Here is a 24,995-nt window from a genome sequence, read left to right as displayed (position 1 = left end):
CAGCACATTTTGTTTATTGCTGTCAGTTCATGTTGTCTTAATAAAATGGTGATGTGGGAACAAGTGAAGACTTAAAAACAGAACTGAAGCAAAGCTTTGACTTGATATATAAAGCATGGATTTATAAACCACCATAAATATTTTTAATTGAATTAAAAATTACTCATTGGAAAAGTTTGATCAAGTCCTTTTGATATGGTCTAGTAGAAATATTTCCAGTCAAATTGTGTACTCCAATCATACTGTCTTGAAATATATTTCTAGGTATTAGTTAAAATTGCTTAAAAGTAGTTGTATTCTTTGCTGGTATAGGAAAAAAAACCATAATGGACTATGGGTAAGATTTTCCCATTCTTAATTAAACTTGTAACAGGAAAAACTACCGAAGATCTGTTTCAGCCTCTATCCTATATAAAACAGTCAAAACAGGGATGTGGGAGAATGAAGAATCAAAGCTCAGGTAAGTAATCAGTAGGGCATGAGATTTCACCTCGGGTACCATAGTTTCAGGATGTAAGGCAATGAATGCAACTTAACATAAACAGACAAACAAAAAGGGATGTTATTGTTAATGCAATACACAGTAGCTTCACAATCCGTGGTATCTGTCTGCATTTAGAGTTATATACAGGGATTATAGAATAATATGATTTTTAATGGTTCAAACTGCACATGAACATTGTTTTTCATGCAAATAGCAATAATATTATTCCTTTAGCTTAATTTTTAAAATATATGTAAAACATAATTCTTCTCAAGAAATAAACTTTTAAAATAATTTGAAAACTTGGAAAGTAATTATTTTTTAATATGGTAGGGTAGTTTTAAAGCTGAATGTAGGTAGATGTGAATAAGGTTTGTGGCACCATTTTGATGCAGTTGAATAATTCTCTTCTTTTTTGTTCTCTTCCTCCCTGTTTTTGGGCTAGGGCCCAATAGGTCAAAACTACAAGATATGCTTGCTAATTTGAGAGATGTTGATGAACTTCCCTCATTGCAGCCATCTGTGGGTTCACCTTCCAGGCCCACCAGCTCCAGGCTTCCTGAACACGAAATAAATAGGGCAGATGAAGGTAAGTATGTAAGACCTCTGGGGGTGTCTGGGTGGCTCAGTCAGTTAAGCGTCCGGCTCTTGATTTCAGCTTAGGTTATGATCTCAGGGTTGTGAGATTGAGCCCCGCCTGTGTCACACTCCATGCTGGGTGTGGAGCCTGCTTGGGATTCTCTCTTTTCCTCTCCCTCTGCGCCCCCCTTCCTCTCCTCTTAAGAAAAAAAAAAAGACACACTAGAGCACAAAAAGTATGGGGATATACATATATAAGTTCAGTTATTCAGAGGGACTCTTTAATAAAAGAATTATATTTTACAGATGTTTGATCTACATAGTATCCCCCAAAAGTAGGCTTTCTTACATTCAAGAGAATTTGATTCCAGCTTCAGTCTTTTAGACTTAAGAAAGGGTGCATAAACTTAAAGACCAACTCTGAATTCTAGTTTAGAACATCCCCTGGCTCCACAGAAGCCATGTATTTGGTATACGTAGGCTGTTTTATTTATCCCATTGCAACAATGAGAAAATTAAGTATAAATAGGTAGTAAATGTTTACTTTGGATTTTTACTTTTTACTTCACTTTGTACTTTTTGTACTTATGTACAAAAGCATAAATAGGTAGTAAATGTTTACTCTGAGATTCATAAACATTTTCAAATGTTTTATTTAAGCAGTTTGTCAGTGATAAATGAAAAAAGGAAAAAAGACACCTGAAAGTCTAGTCACATTTTCTGCTTTCTGTTTTTACTTTGTTCCCTTTTAGTCCTTGTCCAAATGTGTATATTTTTTTTTACAAAGTTATAGTCCCCAAGTAGAATAATCCCATTTTGTTTTATTCACTAAACATAAAGCCACAAAAATAACTTTCATAATTATAACTTTAAGATTACATACTTATATTTTAGACTTGATACTTAACCATTTCCCTGTTGGAAATTTAGGTTCCTAGTTTTTTATAGCACCATCTTAGGTGTCTTTTAGATACATGTTCTGATTTATCTGCCTATATGTAGAAATTGATTTTAATATATATATTTACAGTAGCTGAAAATCCAGTATGACATAAAAGTAATATTAATGATTAATAAATATTTTTCAAAATTTATTTTTTAAAATTGTCTTGAATTTAAATACTGTAATTATTTGCAGTGAATATGCCTCTTTAAATTATTTTTGATTGAACAAAACAGCCCAGGAAAAAGCCACAGAAAAATCATTAAGTGTTTTTCTTTCTTGGTTTTTAAATTCAGTTACATTTTAAAGAGACATAAACTGATAGAACTTTGATGGACAGATTTATGGTTGGAGTACTTTTTAAATGAAATTTTTGACCATAACATGGTTAGTTATTTGTTAGAGTTAATTATAGTACATTTGGAATTTATTACTCATACATTAAATAATGAAGACGTGTACATTACACCTTTATAGTCTAAATGTACAATTTCTTTGATGTAGACATGTCTTTTGAATGAAAGATGTGAAGTAATGGGCCTCATTAGGTATGTTTGTTGTTCACTAGGAGATAGTGACAGTTGACACTATCAATGTGAGAATTTTTAATCAGTTTCAATTATTCCAAGATGAGGTCCAGATAAGGAGAAAAGTTAGTTCTTCTTTTATTCTGATAACTCCTAAAGAGTTTTATCGGAGATTTCACCTTACAGAATTCTAATAATAGAGGTAGACTAAGTACTATATACTGAATGATAAATGTACAAAAGCATTACATAAGCCACAGAAAGTGCCCTTGAAAGAAAAAAAATATTTAAGAATCTTAAAACTGAAGGGTTGACTATCTAGCTTACTGTCTGTAACATTGGTTGTCCTAACCTTTCCTCCTCAGTGTAAGGTTTTCAGCAATAGAAAAAGTATGTAAGAAATACATTGTTGTTGTTGTTTTTTAATTTTTTAATTTTTATTTTTTAAAGATTTTATTATTTGACAGAGAGAGAGAGAGAGCGAGAGAGGGAACACAAGCAGGGGGAGTGGGAGAGAGAGAAGCAGGCTTCCCGCTGAGCAGGGAGCCCAATGCGGGGCTCGATCCCAGGACCCTGGGATCATGACCTGAGCTGAAGGCAGGCGCCTAACAACTGAGCCACCCAGGCGCCCCTGTAAGAAATACATTGTGTATTTAATTGTCTGTGACTGATGCTTCTTGGTCTCCAGTTTAGTTTCAGAAAATGGGTCCATAGCCTGTGTGTGCTATAAATGTTTATTACTTTATTTTTGTTTTAATAATTCAGAAAATAGTGCCATACTTAAGAGGCACAGTTCAATAATTTGATTAGAGCTGATTAGAGCTAGTAATGTTTAGTTACCAGATAGAAATGTGATGTATAGTCTTAAGTTCTAGGGCATCTTAGAGAGCAGTCAAGTGAGTTCTGCCCATGGTCGCTCTCTCTCGGGCCCTCAGGTCGGGTGGCTTAGCTGGTGGTGTGTGGTGGAAGGAGTTGCTGCCTTCCTTTGTTTTCAGGTTTTACTTGGTCATTTTTTTTTTTTTTTTAAGATTTTATTTGAGAGAGAGAAACAGCATCAGAGGGGAGAGGGTCAGAGGGAGAAGCAGGCTCCCCGCTGAGCTGGGAGCCTGATGCGGGACTCAATCCCAGGACTCTGGGATCATGACCTGAGCCGAAGGCAGTCGCTTAACCAACTGAGCCACCCAGGTGCCCTACTTGGTCATTTTTAGAGCATTATTTAAATTAGCCCAAACAGTGTGTATGCTCAAATCCCATGAATCTTAGTCTTGTTTTTTTAAGAATCATTTTTATTTCACACCTGAACAAAGTTGTCGAAACAGTAGAGATGAAAGCAAACAAAATACCTGGCTGAAGACCCAGCCTCATAGTCTCATGTGAGTCTTTTTGTTGAAATTTTGGCATGAAAATTGCCATTCTAACTTAAACAGTCCCCACTCTTCGGTAGTAAATGTTAGAGTTGTTCAAACCCCTCAGAAGATACGTGGTATGTTTGGGTAAAACCCATTTTTATTATTGCTGCTTTATTGTATGGTGGTTTAAAAATGTCTTAATTTATAGTCTCCTTTGTTCTTAAAGGATTTTAAGTAGAGTGTCTGCCTCTACTATTTTTAAAACCCGTAACTATTCTTTCAACAAATACTTAAGATTGAATCTAAACTTACATAATTGAATCGAAAGCTGAAAAGCACCTTTAAGTCCAGTTTTTTCCATTAATTAACCGACTTGTCTTTCTTCCTTCCCTCCCCTCCCCTCCCCTCCCCTCCCCTCCCCTCTCCTCTCCTCTCCTCTCCTCTCCTTTCCTTTCCTTTCCTTTCCTCTTTTCTTGGGAGAGTGAGAGAACAAGTGGGGAGAGGGGTAGAGGGAGAGGGAGAATCTCCAGCAGGCTCCACTCCCAGCATGATGGGGCTCGATCTCAAGACCCTGAGATCATGACCTGAGCCGAAATCAAGAGTTGGAGGACACTTAAGTGACTGAGCCAGTCAGGCGCCTCTTGACTTGTTTCTTTTAAGAAAAAGTTAATTTACTTTTTTTAACAGCCTTAGTTTAAACTACTAAATTCATGTAATCAACTTATAAATGTTTGTCATTAGTAAAGTAACCACCTCTGAAAAACTACTCAAAGACCATCTCTGACAGTTTGCTAGAATAATTTGCATTTATAAAAATCAACAATTTACTGTTGACCAAATTAAATTCCTATTTTCATTTGGCATTTTGCTTTTAACTGGTTCTTCTGTGATGGTGATTGAAGGAATTGGATTGGCATGTTCAGTGTTATAAAGTAAAGATATTTTCACTTATCACAAAGAAAATCTGGCCTCTTGAAGCACAGTTAGCAGCTAATGAAAATGTTCAAATGGACACTTTATTTAAAAAATTTCTTTGAAAAAAAAATCCACTTACAATGAAAAAAATTTTCTTTGAAATAAACCCTTTTAAAAAAGTGAAATACAACATACTTGCAGAAAACTGCTGTAGTCGTAAGGGAGCAGATCAGTGAATTATCACAAAGTGAACCCAGCCGTGTTACCTCGGCCTATAGGTCAACAAGCCGAACATTCCCCGGGCCCTGGAAGTCCTGCTTGCGCTTCAGATCACTGCTCCTTCCCCGTCTGCAGTCATAATCCTGACTTCTAACACCAGCATTAACTTTACCTCATAGAGGCACATTTTACAGTTGTAACCATTTTCATTTGAAATTTTCTGTATTCTTCCAGGTTATAGAATTAAACAGTTTTATTTTGAATGAGACCAGCAGTGTTCAGATTGCTTGTTATATATATTTAATAACTGATAGAAATAATTTGAGTAATTAACAAGAAATATCAAATGAGGAAAGCCTACTTTTTTTTTTTTAAGTTGTATTTTTTTTGTGAAAAAGAAAGGACAGTGGTCTGTTGGATTTGTTACATGTTGTGCTTTTCTAATTAGATGATACCTTTAGTTATGGTTAAGATACAGAAAAAGCAGCCAGTTCTGGAGCGCCTGGGTGGCTCAGTCGGTTAAGCACCTGACTCTTGATTTTGGCTCAGGTCATGATCTCAGGCTCCTGGGATCGAGCCCCTTGTTGGGCTCCGCACTCGGCAGGGAGTCCCTCTGACCCTCCCCTGGCTTATGCACGTGTGTGTTCTCTCTCTCTCTCTCAAATAAATAAATAGAATAAATAAAAAAAAAGCAGCTAGTTCTTCAGAGCTTTCTAACCGAATTTTATTGTGTTTAAAAGCATTTAAGAATAAATGTAGACATGTCTTTATGAGACTACTTGTTTACACTTCAGAGGTTTTTTATGTTTCTTTTGTCTTCCCCCCTGCAGTGGAAGCACTGACCTTTCCTCCTTCTTCTGGGAAGTCCTTTATCATGGGAGCAGATGAAGCCCTTGAGAGTGAACTGGGACTTGGAGAATTGGCAGGCCTTACGGTGGCCAATGAAGCAGATTCACTAACTTATGATGTGAGTCATGGTTTTATTTTTGTTCTTTTCTCATTTCTTAAAAATAAAAAGTTAACTTTATAGAAAAAGACAGTGGTCAAACTTCTTCACAAGTCTAGAATTTGGTTCCATTTTAATTGGAAACTTTGAAAATACGAATATATTCTGTAAATGATCATATTTTTCACATTGCATAGAGATTAAAATTATGGGCTTTGCCTAAATCGATAAGTCATTATAGCTTGTTTATTGGTTTTAGATAAGGGAAAAAAATTCTCTTTCTGTTACCAAGTTTGGGTTTTGTGTTTTAGGGTACCAGTGATCAGTTGAAATTCATGCTTGCCCAATGGCAACATTTGTGTTTCTTCTTTAGTACATTACCTGTGAATATCCTATCTACAAATGATTTTAGCTATTGTTAGGCAGGGATGTCTGTTGGGTGCTTTTCAGATGTTAAGGCAGACGCATCAGTGATTTTTGGACAAAACTGAGATCTTGATACCTTATTCATGCATCCCTTTATTTAATACCCAACACAATTATAAATACATTTATAATTGTTCATGATAATAAATTGTCAGAAAAACAGTTGCTTATTTTATAAAGTGTTTACAATCTGTCTTAATCTTCGTTAAAATCTCTCAACTTTGATACCTCATTATCTTTATTGGAGAACACAGTATAGCTCCTGCCACATGGGGGATGTAGGAAGAACGCTTAAGCAGACCATGGATATGAGAAGGGAGTACCCCAAAAAGCAACCTCACCACTCACTTCTCTTCCTGCAAATCAAAAATTCTCACTTTTCTTGCTAAGGCTATTAGTCTTTTGGGTTCTCCCTCCAAAAATAGCTAAAATCCATAGTTGTTTTTTTTTTTTTTTTTTACCTCCCATCCAACTCCATTTCTTCTTCACGTGGAACTACTACAATAACCTATTTTAAATGGTCTCTTTGCTCCCCATTCTCCACATATGTGATACAGGCTTTTAAAAAAAAAATTTCTATTTTTACATCCTTATGTTTTACGTCTGTGTGTATAAAAACACCCATTTAGTTGACTTTTGTTTTTTCATCTAATCTTTGACAACCTTTTTAATTGGAGCATTGAGTCCATTTCTTTTTAAAGTAATTACTGATATATTTGGATTTAAGTCCACCATCTATTTGTGCTACCTATTCTGTGTTCCTTTTTCTCCCTATTTTTTATTGGGATTATTTTTCATTATTCACCCCCACCCCATTATTTGGAGATGATGCACTCTTTCATTACTCTTTTTATTGTTACCCTAGAGATTACCACACACATCCTTATCAAAGTTTTAATGCAAAGACCTTTAGGACACTTATAACTCTACTTAAAATCTCCTACCCTTGGGGCGCCTGGGTGGCTCTGTTGGTTACGCGTCTGCCTTCAGGTCAGGTCAAGATCCCGGAGTCCAGGGATCGAGCCCTGCATCAGGCTCCCTGCTCAGCGGGGAGCCTGCTTCTTTCTCTCCCTCTGATTGCCACACCCCTGCTTGTGTGTGCTCGCTCTCTCTGTCAAATAAATAAATAAAATCTTAAAAACAAAAAAACTCCTACCCTACATATATGTCATTCTTGTTAGGTATTTTCTCTAGACACTTATCTCCTACAAGGTAATGTTTTGTACACTCAGTATTCAGTTAGGATTATCCATTTTACATTATTCATTTTGCTTTATTCTATTCCCCCCTGCACATCTGACTGTCCATCTGGGATCACTTTTCTTTTACTCTAAGAGCAGTTAATATTTCTCTTTGGTGAAGGTCTGCTGGTGCCCAGTTCCCTCAGTTTCTGGTTTTATTAAATTGTCTGTATTTCGCCTGAGTGGGTTAACTATTACTTCTGGTATCAAATTCCATTTGGCAAGGGTTTTGTTCTATTTTTCATTTTTAAGCACTCTAAATATATAATTTCATTTTCTTCCATTGTTGTTTTCTGCTAAAGTTAACTGTCTATTACTGGTCATTCAGTGGTAGTCTGATTTTTTATTTTCTCTAATAATCTCCCTATGTCTTGAATGTCAGCCAATGTTTAGATTCTTTTTATTTAACCTTCTTGAAGTTCTTAGACCTTCTTGGCTTAATATGTTTTTATCAGTTTAGTGTAAAATTCTCAGCCATTTATCTTCAAATACTGCTTTTGCACTTCTTTCTCTTTCTTTTCCTTCTGGAACGCTAATTATATTGTTAGATCTTTCTGTATCCTCTGTCTCCTACTCCTTTCCCTGTATTTTCCATCTTTTGTTTCTCCATACTTCAGCCTAGATGTTTTTATGACCCAACTTCTGGTTTGCTAATTCTCACTTCAGTTACGTGTAATCTGTAATTAAACCCATCTATTTAGGTCTTATATTGTTTGCTTCTAGAATTCTTTTTTTTAATTGTTTATAGATTTCTTTCAAAATTTACAATGTTGTCTTTTATCTTCTTGAACACAGTAAGCATGATTATGTATCTGCTTGTTTTCATTTATGCTGTATTGCCCTGCATAGGCATGGTTATTTTTTATTATGTCCAAATAACTATACCTGAAAAGTCGTCTGTAGAAATAACTTCAGGCCTAGAGTGATATCTTCCCTCAGGGATTATATTTTAATTTGCTTCTCTCAGATGTCTGTAGCCACTAGAAATCTGGATCATCTCATTCCATGTTCAATTTTTCAGGTAATCTAAACTGATCTACAGTCTCTGTAAGGGCTTGTATTCTTCTAGTTAACTCTTCTATCTAGAATGCAGCCCAGGGGTGCCTGGGTGGCTCAGTCGGATGGGTGTTTGCCTTCGGCTTGGGTCAGAATCCCAGGGAACTGGGATTGAACCCCGCATCAGGTTTCCTGCTCAGTGGGGAGCCTGCTTCTCCCTCTACTGCTCCCTCTGCTTGTCCTCTCTTCTCGCAAATAAATAAATAAATAAATAAAATCTTAAAAAAAAGAATGCAGCCCTTTGAACTCAAAACCCAGAGCAAGGAGGTTCACCAAGTCCCACTTTCTTGGTAGGCACTGGTTTGTATCTCCTTGCACTGCACAGCTGTCAGAAGCATAGCCTGACCTCTCAGCCATCCCTTCTGAAATCAGTAAACACCCTCTGGGAAAAAAAAGTCCAAATATCAGGCTTTTTAGACTTCTGTCTTCCCCTGGATTCTCGTCTGCTTTTTCTTCACTATTTTGCTGGTTCTTCATTTAAAAATTTTTAGCTCTGTTTTTCTACTTGTCCTCAAGTGCAGACTTGATCCAAATGATCTAGTCCATCAGAGCTAGAAGCAGAAGTTCCCATTAGATACTTTTGTTCTCTCTATACTAACCTCACAAAGATTTAGTCCAATAAGTTATGGAACTCAGTCATGTCTCTAGAGAAATGTCATTCTCCCTTTTTTTTACTATCTCTCAGTTGTTAAAAAAAAAAAAACAACTTAGTGTTATACCTGCATTTCTTAAAGTAGTCTCTAGTTCTTTTTTTTTTTTTCTTTAAAGATTTTATTTATTTATTTGAGAGGGAACACAAGTGGGGTGAAGGGCAGAGGGAGAAGCAGGCTCCATGCTGAGCAGGTAGCCTGATGCGGGACTCGATCCCAGGACTGTCTGGGATCAGACGCTTAACTGAGCCATCCACGCGCCCTGCAAGTAGTTTCCAGTTCTAATTCACATACTAGTAGTCTCTTGCTGTGTGACAAATTGTACCAACACAGCTTAAAACAACCTTTGTTAGATCATAGTTTCTGGGGGTTAGCAGTCTGGGACAGCTCAGCTGTGTGGCTCTGGTCTCTCAGGTAGTTGTAGTGAAGATGTAGGCAAGAGTTGCAGTCTTGAATGAAGACTTGACTTGGGGAAGATCTGCTTCCAAGCTCATGCATGTGGTTGTTGGAAGGCCTTTGTTCCTTCCTGGCTATTGGCTGGAGACTAGTTCCACACCACATGGGCCTCTCTGTGGGTTCCTCAGCAGGGCCGCTGGCTTCCCCCAGTGTGAGTGCCCTTGAAAAGAGAGTGAGCAAGAACACCCAGGATGCAAGGTTTTTGGTGTGTGTTACTGGTCACACAGAGCAACCCTATGATGTAGAAGGGGATTCACAAGGTGTAAATATGAGGAGGTGAGGCTGATTGGGAACCATCTTAGTGGCTGTCTACCACATTAAGACATTCAGAAGGAATGGAATTGTTCTTACATATGAAAATCTTTCAGCTCATTAATAAGAGCAGAGAAGAGTCAAAGTTAATTCCACTTCTCCCCCTGCCTCCCCCACAAGGATAACCAGCCCTAATTCTTATAGTAGTTCCTTGTATCCTGTATTTTGTCTCCTTACTGACCCAATTATGACATGCTCTATCCAAAGTTTTCTGCAAATTTTTAAACTTCTGGGTCCTAAGTTAGTTTATATTAAGAGTAGCCTCTGAAGCCAGACTGCTTGGGTTTGAATCCTGACGACTCCTCTTACTAGAGGGCAAGTCACTTAACTTTTTTCTTTATGCAAGTCACTTCTAACTATCTGTAAAGTGGGGATAATGTTAATTCCTTCATAGAGTTGTTGTGACAGTTAAGTGAGTTAATTAATGCATGTTAAGTTTTTTAAAAATGTACAAAATAATGAATAATGCGTATAATAGCAGCTATTGTTAGTATTGTGGCTGGTTTTTGTCATTGTAAATATGGTAATATTTCTCCAGTGTGTTAACAGTACTTGCCCCACTCTTGCTTAAACCTAGCATGATTATTAGCTGTGGAGTGTGAAAAGTTCATATGTGGTGCTAGTGTAAGGTTAAACATGAACCTCTTTGGTTTTCCCGTTAGTTGGAAATGAAAAAAAAAAAGCTGGAATATAGTTGGAATGAGAAAAAAAGTGCATTTTTTAGTTGCTGGGATGGAGTTTCTGTGGAGAAAAGCAACATGATGTGTTTTACAAGTGGAATCTATTGTTTTATGACATCTGATTATCTCTCTCAGTGTTAACATTTTATGTTTCCAGTTTATAAACCTTGTCGCCAATTTGATGAAAATTTAGCTCTTTGTAGGAAGTATTGAAAATCTCAGCAGTATGATCATATTCTATAATGTTAACAAGTTTAAAGGTAACTTAGTTTTTCAGCTCTTACCCCAAATTAGTTTCTGTACTATGATTTAGGTTGAAAATTACTTGTCTTTTGTTTTTTTTAGTCATCCTAGTGAAGATCTGTTTTATGTTAATATTCTTTCTATTGAATTATGTTACCTGTTTTCTTGTTATAGCATTCATATTTCTTCAAAGAAAACCACTTTTGGTTGACATATTATTAATTTTGCCTATTGATTTGATTATTTACGTTTAGAAATTAGATTGTTTTGAAAGTTGCAAAATGTGATGATTTAATGACAAATCAGCAAGAATTAATGTGGAAATATAATTTTTTTCCTGTCCTGAACTAAATGTATGGGTATCTTTCTTTTGTTTCTTTAAAGATAGCAAACAATAAAGATGCACTGAGGAAGACATGGAACCCTAAGTTTACATTACGAAGTCACTTTGATGGCATTCGAGCCCTTGCTTTCCACCCCATTGAGCCTGTTTTGATAACAGCATCAGAGGATCACACACTGAAAATGTGGAATTTGCAGAAAACAGCCCCAGCGAAAAAGTGAGAATATTCTACTTTAACTGTATTTGAGTATTTTAATTATCAGTTTTTCAGCAGAAAAATACTTAAATTATTTGCTATTAAATTTCTCAATTTATCAAGTATCCCTTTTAGTTCTTTCTTCTTTACCATGTCACATAATTAGAATTTTTCCCTTCATACTCACAATCTGATAGTAGGTTGGAAAACTGACACTGAGAGAGAAATGTATTATCTGATAGTTTCCCAGTGTTTCTGAATGCTATTTACAGTCCTTATACAGTGTTTTAAATGGTTGTCATATTTGCGGAGTCCCTTATCTATACCGAAGGTTTCTACTGTGGTTGTAAAGAGGTGCAGGCATGTTTAAAATCATCAAACCCCACCCCATCCCTGTCCTGTTGCTTATTAGGTTTGGATTTACCGTGTGGAAGGGAGGGAAGGCTGATTGAGAGGGGTGAGGGACCTCTCTTTGGTTTTGTCATTTGGCCTTGTCCCTTTAGGTACTTTCCATACCCACCAAAATGTGTAGATGGAAGGTACTATTGTTGCTGTCACTTAACTGCTAGTTCTTGCCTTGGCGCCTTGGTTCCTCTCTAAGCGTGAACAGACACGAGTTGGTATAAACTCTTAACAGTCACCAAGCTAGTCTTAGCCCCACTTGGAGGGGTGCTTACTGGAGGTCCCTCTCCTTGTGTCCTTGAATCAGGTGGCCCAGAACCCAGCATGGGCCCTTCTCCAGTGTCAGGCACTTCAGTTATTGGAAGAGTAGAAATGAACATGAACTGGAAGAGATTACAAAAGTTTTACTACTGATAGAGGATATCTATTGCCAAGTTTAAAAGAGATCAGTGACATTCCCACTGTGAGTCATACATGGACTAGATAAAATACTTGATTTATCAGTCTGCATCAGATAGCTCAACCAGATCTTGCTAAAACCAAGAGAATCCTCATATGGATCAGGTATCTTCAGCAAAGAAAAATTATTTCTTAGTTATAAATTGTGCCTTTTGTCTTTCTAGTTCTCTGGTCACAATGGGCATCTCTTTAGATCAGGGAATGTGAATGTCTCATATAGTCTTGACTAAAACTTACAGAAATATTGAAACAAGTATCTTGCTGGTGATAGCTTAGTAATAATACCTTCACATGTAATAACATGGCCTGTTTACCTTTGAGCTTAACATTTTGGAAATGCTTGAGGAGAGAAATCATATGCCTATAAAAAAAACTGTAATACAATATAAGAAATGGTAATTGACTTTAAATCCAGTTTAAATATTAGGCAGTGTAGACTATCTATACATTCAGTGTTCTGAATAATGAGTAAACTGATGACTTGGACAATTTTTACAAGTATCCTGAGGTCAGACATATTAGCCTTGATGGAAATGCAAAGAAATTCAAGTACCATTTACTGAAATCCTACGATGTTCATGGTCCTGTCCTAGACTGTTTGACTTGTAGAATTTCATTTAATCCTGTATTTGGTGTTATCCCAATTTTTCTGTTTTATTTTAAATAGAGAGGAATCTGAAGTTCCAAAACAAATAATTTGCCTGGAGTTAGCCAGTTAATTGAATCCAGAAATGTATCTCCTCAAATCCCATGATGTTCTCTGAGTTTGGCTCTCTCAAATAGTCAAATAGATATGACAATGCTAAGAGCGCTATAAGCAGGTATTGTTACTAAATAGGGATTTTGTTTCTTGAGGCCACAAAAATATGTGATTGGGGTCAGGTAAGCTTTCTTAAGTGTCCTAGGCTGAGAACAGTATATTCATATCTAAAGGCAATTTTGTGGCATATATTCATTGATACTGTTTACTACTGGAACTTGGAGTGGTAAAAGTCCTCTCCCTCTCTCTGACTTAGGAGTACTTCCCTTGATGTGGAGCCTATCTATACATTCAGGGCTCATAAGTAAGTATGTGCTTTTTCTCTGTTATAAGTCAGCATCACTGTACATCAGCCTGATTAGAGTACTTTATTTTCTTTCACTTAAGTATTTGTGTTATATATTTTTTTGTATTTAGTAGTGGTTTTGGGGAGGGGTTTTGGCTTTTTTTTTTCTTTTTTGGTCAATGTAAAAAAGATAATACAGTGTTAAAAACAAGTTTATCACTACCATAGATCCTTGCTGAAATTAGATTTTATTTGGATGATGTTTAAGTGTTATATATCTCGTGCTTAAAATAAGTTGATGCAGTAAGGTTTAGATATTAAAAATTGGGACTTTTTTTTCCTTAAAGATAATCTAGATAAAAATATGGAGAATTTTTAAATTATGACCACATATTGCATGCTTTTCATATTTCCAGGTAAGCTTAAGAAATATACTAATTCACTTGATTTAGCACAGAGATTGGCATATTTTTTATATAAAGTGTCAGATAGTGAATACTTTTTCAGCTTTGTAGGCCATGTATTTTCTGTTGTATATTCTTGTTTTTAGCTTAGTTTTATAACCCCTTAAAGAATGTAAAAACCATTCTTAGCTTGAGGACTGTATAGAAACAGACCACTGGCTGGATTTGGCCCACAGGCCATAGTTTACCAATCTCTGGTTTAGCAGAAGAAGAAAAATGAGCAGTGCTTTTATACTATTTTTATTCATTGTAGAAAGCAGAAAAATAGAAAGCCATATGAATAATTAAGCATTCTTATTTCTAACAAGTCCTATTATCAGACTGATTTTTGGGAATAGAAATTGATTTTTATCTCTCAGAGGTCCAGTGCTTTGTGTGGTAATGAGCAGCAATGGTGAGCAGTGTTACAGTGGTGGTACTGACGGACTGATCCAGGGCTGGAATACCACCAACCCCAACATCGATCCCTATGACTCCTATGGTAGGTGTTTCCCTGAAGATACGAAAGAATAAATTGTTTTCTTTTTACACATTTTACATAGCATATATAAGGATAAAATGAGATTTTTAAAAAAGTAAATTGGTAATAGGGAATAAGGTCTTTATTTTGTTAAAAAGGACTCTTGTATTTAGGAAATAATTTGATATATATATGCTAGCAAAAAGAAAAGAATGTGTTATTCCTGAAAAAACAGTTCCTGCCCCCCCCCCCCAAAGTTCTATTGATTGGAAATGCTGGCCTGATTAACAACTTTTTTCTTCATTTTAGGCATCTGTACATTACTTGATACATTATTACTAATCTGTAATCATATTTCATTACTGTTACTACATATTCATTACTATTCTTGACAAACAACTGAAGGAAAATGAATGTTCATTTATTATTGGAGTGTGTAGAGGCTAATGATTTTTTAAACTCTATGACACCAGAATACTTGAAAGGCCTTAAAAATTAAGAAGTGCCCTTTTAGTCTTGGGAATAGTACAATGAAACATAAATCCACATTATAATCTATCACTAGATGTTACCATAAATTCTCTTGCAAAACTATTGAGGAATTAACTATTTTGGTTTCCTCTTACGTTCTTTCTTAAATTCTAGAATGGTGTGGAGTGTCATGTTTGTCCTAAAACCACATTTATTTTCATTTTCACTTTAGATTAATTTTATTACAAACCTAAGTAAAGATAAGAAAATCAATGAACAAAAATTTTTCCCAACATTTATTTAATAAGCATTTAACATATATTTTGTGAAAGGTAAACCCTCCATGTTTTTCCTTACTTCCTTTCTCTCTCTATCAAGAGGATCAGTTGTCTTCATTCTGTCTCAAGCCAACCAACCCTTCCCCTTTTGCTCTTGACCTCATTCTCTCGTTTCTTTTGAGATTGCATTTGATTCTCTCTCACTCTTGCTCTTTCTCATTCTTATCTTAAACCTTGCCCTCTTTTCTCCCTTTCCATCCCCTCAGCATGTAAGTAAATATAGGTAACTCCGATCCTGAGCAAGGGAAAGCCTTTTCTTGACTCCATTTTCCTTTCTAGTGTCTGTTTAGTCTCTCTTTCCTTTACCATCTGTGTCTCTTTGGTGGTAATGACTAGAAAACACAGTCAGGAGTTACTAATTCCGTGTCCTTTTCCTGTGCATCATCCATCTGCATTCTGTCTTCTGGCTATCCCACTTAAATATAACGAGATTGTCAGTGACTACCCAATTGGCTGATCCAAGGGGTATTTTACAGTCCTTGTTTTACTAGATGTATTGGCTCTCTGAAACTGTAGACCACTCCATCCTTTTTGAAATTTGTCTGCTATTGGCTTTTTTGACACTTAAGTCTGTGACAATTTCTGTTTCCTAGCCTTCATGAACTTTTATTTTTCCCACCTTAGATATTGGCATTTATCAAGGTCCAGACCCTATTCATTCTTTGCTTTGTACACATATTTTTTTGTAAACTGAATCTACTTCTGTGGTTTTACATGCTGTTGACTCATAAATCTCTTCTTTAAGCCTACAGAACATTTCAAAGTGGCCATCTCATTGCCCATAAATCCGCATAAGTTTTGTGTTTCTTCTCCCATATATTCTTTATTAGATGGTGGCACCACCAAAATTACCCAAACTAGAAACCTAAGAGTTATCCTTGTTGCCTTGTTCTGTTTACTATCCACACCTTATTAATTACCTAGTCTTTTTGATATTACCCCCTAACTCTTTCTTGAATTTACCCCTTCTGCTTTGCCCCTTTTACCATGGCCCTCTCTTGGGTCTACATCATCACTCTCCCAGTCTACTGAAGCAGTCCCTCTGCCTTCGTCTTCATTCTCTCCAGTCTGTCTTCTACACTACAGTGAAGGCCTTACTAAATACGTACTTCACCCAGCTGCTCCTGGAAAACCCTTCAGTGGTTCATTTTGCCTTCAGAATAATTTCCAAGTACCTTAATATGTTGTAGAAATCCCACCTTAGACTAGCTACCCTCCTCCTCTCCTCTACTTCCTGCCTCAAACTTCACACTTGGATAAGGCTGAATAAGCTCATAAATTCCCTGACATGTCATGCTTTCTGTCCTTGTGCCAGCGGTGGCTTCCCTCTAGTGTTTGGCCGCCACCTGTATGCTTCAGGTGTCATCTCTCGGGGAGGCTTCACTCACCCACTTACCCTCCATGGAAACTGGTGTCTCTGTCACCATGATTATACTTACCACAATGTCTTTTGAGACCAGGATAGTATTGTGTCTTAATTATCTGGCTGGCGCCAGCACCTAGCATAGTCCCTGACACATTGTGTCTCCAATAAATATTTTATGGTATGACAGAGAGAAGGTAGAGGACAGATAACATTATTGGCATTTTAAACTCAACACGTGTGAGCCATCTTGAGAGTACTGCTTCATAGAGTCTCTGCGCGGAGGAATAAGGAAAGTTTCCAGTTTGACTTGTATTATGAAATGGTGCTGCTGAGTGATCCCCCTTCCTCTTTCCTCCCTCCCTTTCATGCACATCATTCACATGTCAGTTATTGCTGTTGCAGGGTTTGGGGGTTCCTCTAGGTCTCTGTTCCTGTCCACTCGGAATAGCAGAGGCCTGTTGCTCCTGGGAATAAGGGGTTCAGGGGGAGAAGTGGCCCGAAGGAGCCAGGGGAGGAAGGGATCTCTGTTCACTTCCTCAGGGAAGAGTTGTGGCTTCTCTGAAGGTGGATAAAATTCAAGTGATGTGTGTTAACATGCTTTTTAAAAAAATCTAGACAAGTGGAAAGAAAAAAGGGAGGGGAGAGGGAAATACCTCATTTTCTTAAGGAGAGAAATATATACTTAAAAATTTTAATTTATAAACTCTAGACTCTACATTTGCATATTTCCAGGCCTCTTTTTAGTTATTGCAGCATTTCAGAAAAATAACAGAAACTAGGAAGCATGTTTTATACTGTTCTCAGGTGCTTTTGTCTGTATATTTAGTTTCTCTGGGATCTAAGTACCATTAGGATTTGTTTATTTTCTCTTGATTTTGCATTCTTGCTGTTTGTATAGATCCTTCTGTGTTAAGAGGCCCTCTCCTCGGCCACACGGATGCCGTCTGGGGCTTGGCTTACAGTGCAGCCCATCAGCGCTTGTTGTCGTGCTCAGCAGACGGCACTCTCCGTTTATGGAATACGACTGAGGTTGCTCCAGCCCTAAGTGTATTTAACGATAATCAAGGTACAGACTTTTTAAAAGTTACTCTAATGAATCTTTTATAAGATGTCTTATTGTAACAACAAGCAAATGAATAAGTAAACGATTCTACAAACTGTTAGTTTAAATTTAATCTGAAGGGGTGTTTTTAAGCAATGGAAGTATATTTGCTTGAATTTCCAGCTTAATGATTTTTAAAAGCACAGTATTTGGTGAAAGAGCACACGTTAAAATGTTTTTTCAAAATCGAGATATAATTTATATACAGTAAAAACCAGGTATTAAGGATACGTTCCGTTGAGTTTGACAAATATGTAACTTTTGCACCTATCAAGATCTAGAACATTTCTTTCACCTCTTCAAAGTTTCTTTGTGTCCTTCCCAGTATTTCATTAAATCAGTGTATGTGTTTATTTATCTCTTGATGGACATGTGGGTTGTTTTCAGTTTTTGACTATTATGATCAAAGCTGCTGTGAACATTCATGTATTTTTTATGAGCTAATAAAGAACTAGAAGTAGAGTTGCTGGGCGTTAGAAGTGGTATTGTGTATTTAACTTTATGTGAAATTGCCAAGCTTTTCCAAAGTGGTTGTGCCATTTTACACCACTGACAGCAATGTATGAGAATTCCAGTTGCTTTACATCCTTAATTATTAACACCTGGTGTTGTCAGTCTGTTTAGTTTTAGCCATGCTGGCGGGTTTGTAGCAGTGTTTCATTGTGGTTTTAATTTGCATTAGTTTGGTGGCTAATTATTTTGAGCACTTTTTGTCTGTGCTCATCAGCCAGTAATCTATCTTCTTCCGTAAGATACACATTTTTGAACTGTTTGCTTACTTTAGATTTTGAGCCAAATCAAAAGATAAGATTATATTCATACGTATCATTCTATTCTGTTTATAAATACACTCCAAGTTTAACCAAGTTTTACCCTATTCTAGATGATAGATAAAAATACCTTCTTTATTTTTGAGCTGTCATAACTTGTGTCTGGGTTTTGATGAGTTGCCTGCATCTATATTTGTATGACTCTACATACAATAATAATAATTTGAAATTTTACTTTTTTAATTCCATATTTTTGATGAATTAAAATTCCTAGTAAGAGATGGCCTTTTAAAGTAAAGAATTCCCACCATGCCAGTTTAAGCCTCCGGTTAGGTGGAAGCAACAAAACTTATAGTCCATACATGTTTTCCATTTATTTTCTGAGTAAAGGCCTGCATTCTATGAATATTTTAGCTGAGTAACAGGTAGAAGACTTGCTGAACAGGTAAGAATAACAAAATAAGGGCTAAAAGTAACAAATAATGTCCATTGAATGGCTATGAGTTAATTTTTATTCTAATGTTGAGTCTTCTTTAATTCTTAAGGAAATCTTGTGACTGTTTTGCTATTTTATGAGGACATTTTCAAGTAGACCCTCTAATCACCATTCTCTGACTATGTTCTGACTCTCTTAGAATTGGGAATCCCTGCCTCTGTGGATCTAGTGAGCAGTGACCCAAGCCATATGGTAGCATCATTCAGCAAAGGATATACAAGCATCTTTAACATGGAAACGCAACAGCGCATTCTCACTTTAGAATCCAACCTAGATTCAAGTATGTATACCAACTTTAAATAGTCTTTGTTTGGATCAAATTTTGAAGCTTTATCAAAATTATAACTACCAGAGTCAGCTACAAAAAATACTTGTTATTATAAAGAGTTCTGCCTTTTAAATCACAGAACACAGTGACTTAGAAGGATATAATGACTTACGATTGATTTTTAAGACTTTGGGTTAAGTTTATGCACATTTATAACTATACTGTTTGGAATATCATTTGACTTCCAAAGAGGAGTCAAATTTTATTTTATACCAACTGATTAGTTTTCAATTCTATTTGAACACAATAATATTTATTCTGAATATAAAATCTTTTTCATTTCTCATGATTTCATTTTTAAAACAGTTTTGTATTAATAATGTAATTTGACACAGCCTATTAGAACTTAATTTTGCATTAATAATGTAATTTGGCACAGCCTGATGAGAATGTAGATCAAGTTGTGCCTCTCAGAATCTCAGATATGAAGCTTCTTATTGGATACAGAAAGTCAGGAAATAATTTCTCAGATTGTGAAGAAGATACTACAGAATTTTAGTGGTTTTGGCTTTTTAACCATTGCTTTCTATCTTTAGGCTTCATCCAGACAGTGATAGTTTAGGATGCAGTTGATAAAGAAAACTGTGTATACTTATACTATTTGTTTTAGTCTGAGAACTTGCTTTAAAAAGACTTACCCCGGCGTGCATGTATGCATCTGTGTGTCTGTGTGTGTCTTTCTGTGTGTCTTTCTCTCTCTCTCTCCTTCGTAGAGGGAAGCCTCTACTCATTTTCTCTTAAAAAATTCCCTCATTCCATTTTGGCTTTCTTCATTTTCTCTTCCCAGTCTGTTGTTCTTTGTTCTTTTCTGAGGTCCTGTGAGAATTGTTTGGGAAGTAGACATGAAGAGAGTTTTGAACTATTTGGATATAAAAGAGAGAGGCAAAAAAATAACTGAGATTATGGAATAGAAAAAAATTCTTTTTGTGCCAAGAAACATAGGCTCTCAGTAAACTTAAACTCATTTTTAAATATATGACCTAAAGCTTACAGTAGTAAAATATAGAAAACAATATAAAACTAAGAAAGATGTGAACATTTTTGGAATTACCTTCAGATTTTGTGGTCAATTCTTTGAATGTCCTGAGTGCTAAATATTGATTTTTAATGACTGCTCTAAATTAATAAGATGTCAAGTCTGGCAATCCCATTTTTTTTTCCTTAAGTGTGTCAACTTTTTACCTGATACTGGAAGCATTTTCTGAAGAAAACTGCCAAAAATGTTTTGAACAAAGGCAGCATTATTGGAATAAGTGAGAATTATTTTGAATTATAATAATATGTACTGACCTTTCCTAAATTATCAGTTTTATTACTTTAGAGTTGTGTAATACAGTCTTTTTATTCCTTTCTACCATGACTACCCCTACCTGTTTATATTTGACTACATTCTTTTCTGGAATTTAGCAGATGTTTTTTTAAATTAAAGTTCTGACCAGCCCGGCTAGCTCAGTCGGTAGAGCATGAGACTCTTAAAGTTCTGACCAAAAACACGTTTCAAGGTGAAAGTAAATTGGGGGTGCCTGGGTGGCTCAGTTGGTTAAGTGTCTGCCTTTGGCTCAGGTCATGATCCCGGGGTCCTGGGATTGAGTCCCACGTTGGGCTCCTTGCTCAGCGGAAAGCCTGCTTCTTCCTCTGCCTGCCACTCTCCCTGCTTGTGCTCTCCCTCTCTCTTTCTCCCACAAATAAAATCTTAAAAAAAAAAAAAAGAATTTAAGAGGATAAAGGATTTTTGTTTTAAAAATCAGAATAAACTTTAATGTCAATGGTGATTTGACCGAAAAAGTCAAAGGTAGTTGAAGCAGGTAATTGAGTACTTGTCGATCCAGTGAAAAGTAAATCATTTCTAAGTTGCAAGCTGAATATGAATACTTGGAAGATTTAGATTCATTGTTAGAATGGTGGTTGGTAGGCCTTCAATTGATTTCTAGTGTTCTTTGCATTTTGCTTACTTGTCTGATTTACCATTAAGTGGAGAACTTCCTTGAAAGTATTACTGTATAAAAACTCTTTTGCCTGCTTCCATCATTTGATTTCTATCATAATTATTTCCTGGATCTCAACACAATTGAAGCTATTCTCAGAAACCTCTCTCTCAGAATACATGAGATATTTTACTTGAAGTATTTCTTTTCTGTTGTTACTTTCCTGCTAGATCCTACAGAGGATATTGTTCATGGTGTTTTATCTCCAGAGGGGGAAAAAAAATCTGTATGCTGAGTTTTGAAACTAAATTCTTTGCTTAGGACCATTTAAATCAAGTATAACTGACCCAGAGCTTACTTCACATGGTCAAGTGACTTTTTGTTTTATTCTTAGATAACACGCTGGGTGGTCCCTTGCCCTTAACACTGGAAAAAGACTATCTTCAGTTTTTAAGATGTCATATTTTTAGGAACCACAAGAAAATCTAATAGAGTACACTAATGTTACAGCTATTTTTACCTATATTTACATTTTCTGTTTGAATTTAAATTCATAATAACTATTCTGAGATTAGAAAAAATTTTAACTCTTTTTTGAAATAATTTTAAATGTGCAGAAAGTTTCAAAAATAGTACAAAAACTAGCTACCCTTCACCCAGATTCACCATTTTTTAGCATTTGCCACATTTGTGACATTTGCTTTATCACTGTATATGTGTATAATTTTAAATTCTGAACCACGTAAAGAGACATCATAGCCTTATACCCCTAGATCCTTTAGCATGTAATTCCTAAGAACAAGGACATTCTCTGACATGGCATATTATCAAAATCAGGAAATTTAACAGTGACACTATGCTGTTGTCTAAGTTATTGTTTATATTCAAACTTGCCAGATGTCCCAGTAATGGACTTTATAAGAAGAGCATCCTTTCCTCTCCCTGGACCATAACATGATTTTTTTTTAACTTTGACATATCTTAAGTTAGTATTACCTTTATATATATAGATTTTTTTCCTTTAAAAGAAAAATAAAGTGTCTTAACAAAACTCACTAATTAAAAGGCTTTTAATGATTGACTTCCTTTTGATAAAAGACTTTTAGAATTACTTCTGATAGTTTAGGTACCATTTTTGGCAGCTTTGTGATTTGCATGAACCATCTCGTTAGGATAGAGGTTGGTACTGGCTTTGTCACATGATTTTGAGGGAGTCACAATTTTTTCTAGACCTTGGTTCATGCACTGTGGTATGGACCTAATGACATGTGGCCTGCCTGTCTCATTGTGCATATAATTGAAATTCTTTGAAAGTTACTATATAGTGCACATAATAGGATGCTGACTATTTTAAGATTCCAAACATGGTAGACTGTCAAATGAGGATCGTTTCTATTTTAAAGATTTTATTTCTTTATTTTAGAGAGAGAGAGAGAGAGCATGCACGTGCATGTGTGTGTGCAAGTTGGGGGGAGGGGCAGAGGGAGGAGGAGAGAGAGAATCTCAAGCAGAGTCCTTGCTGAGCACTGAGCCTGACACGGGGCTTGATCTCACGACCCTGAGATCATGACCTGAGCCAAAATCAAGAGTCGGATACTTAACCAACTGAGCCACCCATGTGGCCCGATGACCATTTCTATTATGATGAGGAAGAGATTAAAGAGCTCAGAAGCTCCCTTTGTCATATTTGTCTTCAGGTGATAAACATGTGACAAAGAGCTCTGTATCTAGAAAGAGTGGAGATTTAAATTTAGGTATCACTGTGAATTGAGTAAGACTGTTGAATCACAGACCTGTACCTCTGAAACAAATAATACATTATATGTTAAAAAAAAAAAAAAGAAGAAGATAGCAGGAAGGGAAGAATGAAGGGGGGAAATCGGAGGGGGAGATGAACCATGAGAGGCTATGGATTCTGAGAAACAAACTGAGAGTTCTAGAGGGGAGGGGGTGGAGGGATGGGGTAGCCTGTTGATGGGTATTAAAGAGGGCACGTACTGAATGGAGCACTGGGTGTTATACTCAAACAACGCATCATGGAACACTACATCAAAAACTAATGATGTAATGTATGGTGATTAACATAACATAATAAAAAATAAATTTAGGTATCGTCTACATGTAAATAATGATGGAACTTTATTAAAGCAGCAGAAGTATCGCAAGTCATCAGAGAATGAGAAGTGTTAGTGACCCTAGGCTAAGCCTTGGGAGGCACCCATTGATTTTAGGTGGAAAAGAAAATTCTCATTTGTACGTACCTCTAGATTTGTCAGTATGGTATTGCTCAGCAGTTCTTCTTTCCTAACATTGAAATTATGAATAGTCACATAATAAATGAACTAAAGACAAATTAAAGTCACATCATTTACTCTTTTAGTCTCTTAGGTGAGTATTCAGTTCTCTTGTGTGAAGAAATAGTAGCTTTGACTAACTTATTGCTCTTTTTTTTTCTTTTTTGCAGCCAACTCTTCCTGCCAAATAAATAGAGTCATCAGCCATCCCACTCTTCCCATCAGCATCACTGCTCATGAAGACAGGCACATCAAATTCTATGATAACAATACAGGTAAGTGTTTATTACAAAGTGATCAGTGATAAAGCAAAAAAGTCCCCCCAAACCAAAAAAAAAAAACAACCCACAAACAAACGCCACCATAAGTATCCTGATTTGGGTGTTTCTTAGTGGTAATATAGTCCAGGAGTAGGCATGAAAACAGATACTCTCCCAGCTCAGTTTCTGTTCATTCTGTATAGATCTGCTAAGAACTAGTCTTCATGGTAGCATATAGAATCATCTTGGTTTATTTAATACTAGCAGATACTAGCCAAGGTTATGACTACGGACACAATGAAAAGGTCATTCAAATAGCAATAAAACTGATCTCTTGCTGTGAATATATTGGGGAAAAGTAGAAACATGTTGGAAGTAGAGACATATAATCATTATATTTTGTTTAAAATTGTTCAGTGTTTGAATAGCCTTAGTGTTAGAGATGGAAACCCTGAGTCATTTGGTTTACTTGAGTCAATTTTTCATGGACTACTCTTTTCTGTATTATAATATTGACTGTCTGGTCCTGATTGATTTGAATTAGGATATGTGGGCTTTCCCATTTTTTTATTGAATTGCATTTCACTAAAGGAAAATCCTGAGGAGCTGTGTTGGGAGAAAAACACTCCATATTAGCAGCCATATTTACCTGAGTATCTGCTATTGATTTTTGCTGACTTTGCTTAGCTGTGAGTGATGAGTAATTTAATATTTTAATCCCTTTCTATGTGTTGTTTCCACCAAAATTGTGGCCAGGTTTTCTCTCCGTTCCTTTGTCTTTGTCTCAAGTCTCTTCTGTTCTCACAACCCATATAATTTGCCTATAGCTAAAGGATACAAAGTAGCTGATTAATAATGTCTGAGTCTTAGTTAATGAACATGACTTAAAAGAATATTTGTGTAGAAATGACTGACTTTTATGTTGTTATTTGAAAGACAAAAATATAATCTGAAATTTGAGCTTTTGTTTTTCATCATTACCGTGGCTGGAATGGGGAGGGAGACACATTGTTTAGCTGTTACGGGAAAAGCTATTGAGGCAGTAGGTCCACAGAGAGGGGTGACTGGAGAAATCATGTAACAAGGGAGCTGGCGTGTGATCAGGGTGAGGAAGGCCATTAATAAAAAGCAACAATCTCTTTTTTCCAAAGGCAAACTCATCCACTCCATGGTAGCCCACCTAGAAGCTGTTACAAGTCTAGCAGTTGATCCTAATGGCTTGTACTTGATGTCTGGGAGTAAGTACCTC

The 24,995-nt window shown here is 36.2% G+C and overlaps 1 protein-coding gene across 2 annotated transcripts in view; it reads left to right on the top strand.

Annotated features, from left to right (window-relative positions):
* The window catches only part of STRN (striatin), a 103,884-nt gene that overhangs the window by 64,201 nt on the left and 14,688 nt on the right, over positions 1-24,995 (top strand). The window contains exons 9-18 of one of the 2 annotated variants that reach the window (XM_078056184.1): positions 374-460; positions 930-1,073; positions 5,847-5,983; positions 11,411-11,586; positions 13,443-13,490; positions 14,296-14,417; positions 17,470-17,637; positions 19,079-19,219; positions 23,657-23,761; positions 24,898-24,984. In XM_078056184.1, coding sequence (XP_077912310.1) covers positions 374-460; positions 930-1,073; positions 5,847-5,983; positions 11,411-11,586; positions 13,443-13,490; positions 14,296-14,417; positions 17,470-17,637; positions 19,079-19,219; positions 23,657-23,761; positions 24,898-24,984 — 1,215 coding nt within the window. The remainder of the gene's footprint in view (positions 1-373; positions 461-929; positions 1,074-5,846; positions 5,984-11,410; positions 11,587-13,442; positions 13,491-14,295; positions 14,418-17,469; positions 17,638-19,078; positions 19,220-23,656; positions 23,762-24,897; positions 24,985-24,995) is intronic. The other variant, XM_078056185.1, reaches the window with a different exon arrangement.

The sequence above is a fragment of the Halichoerus grypus genome, chromosome 10 (genome assembly GCF_964656455.1).
Source record: "Halichoerus grypus chromosome 10, mHalGry1.hap1.1, whole genome shotgun sequence".
NCBI lineage: Eukaryota > Metazoa > Chordata > Mammalia > Carnivora > Phocidae > Halichoerus > Halichoerus grypus.
The sequence above is the reverse complement of the archived record's forward strand: the minus strand, read 5'-3'. Positions and strand labels throughout refer to the sequence as shown.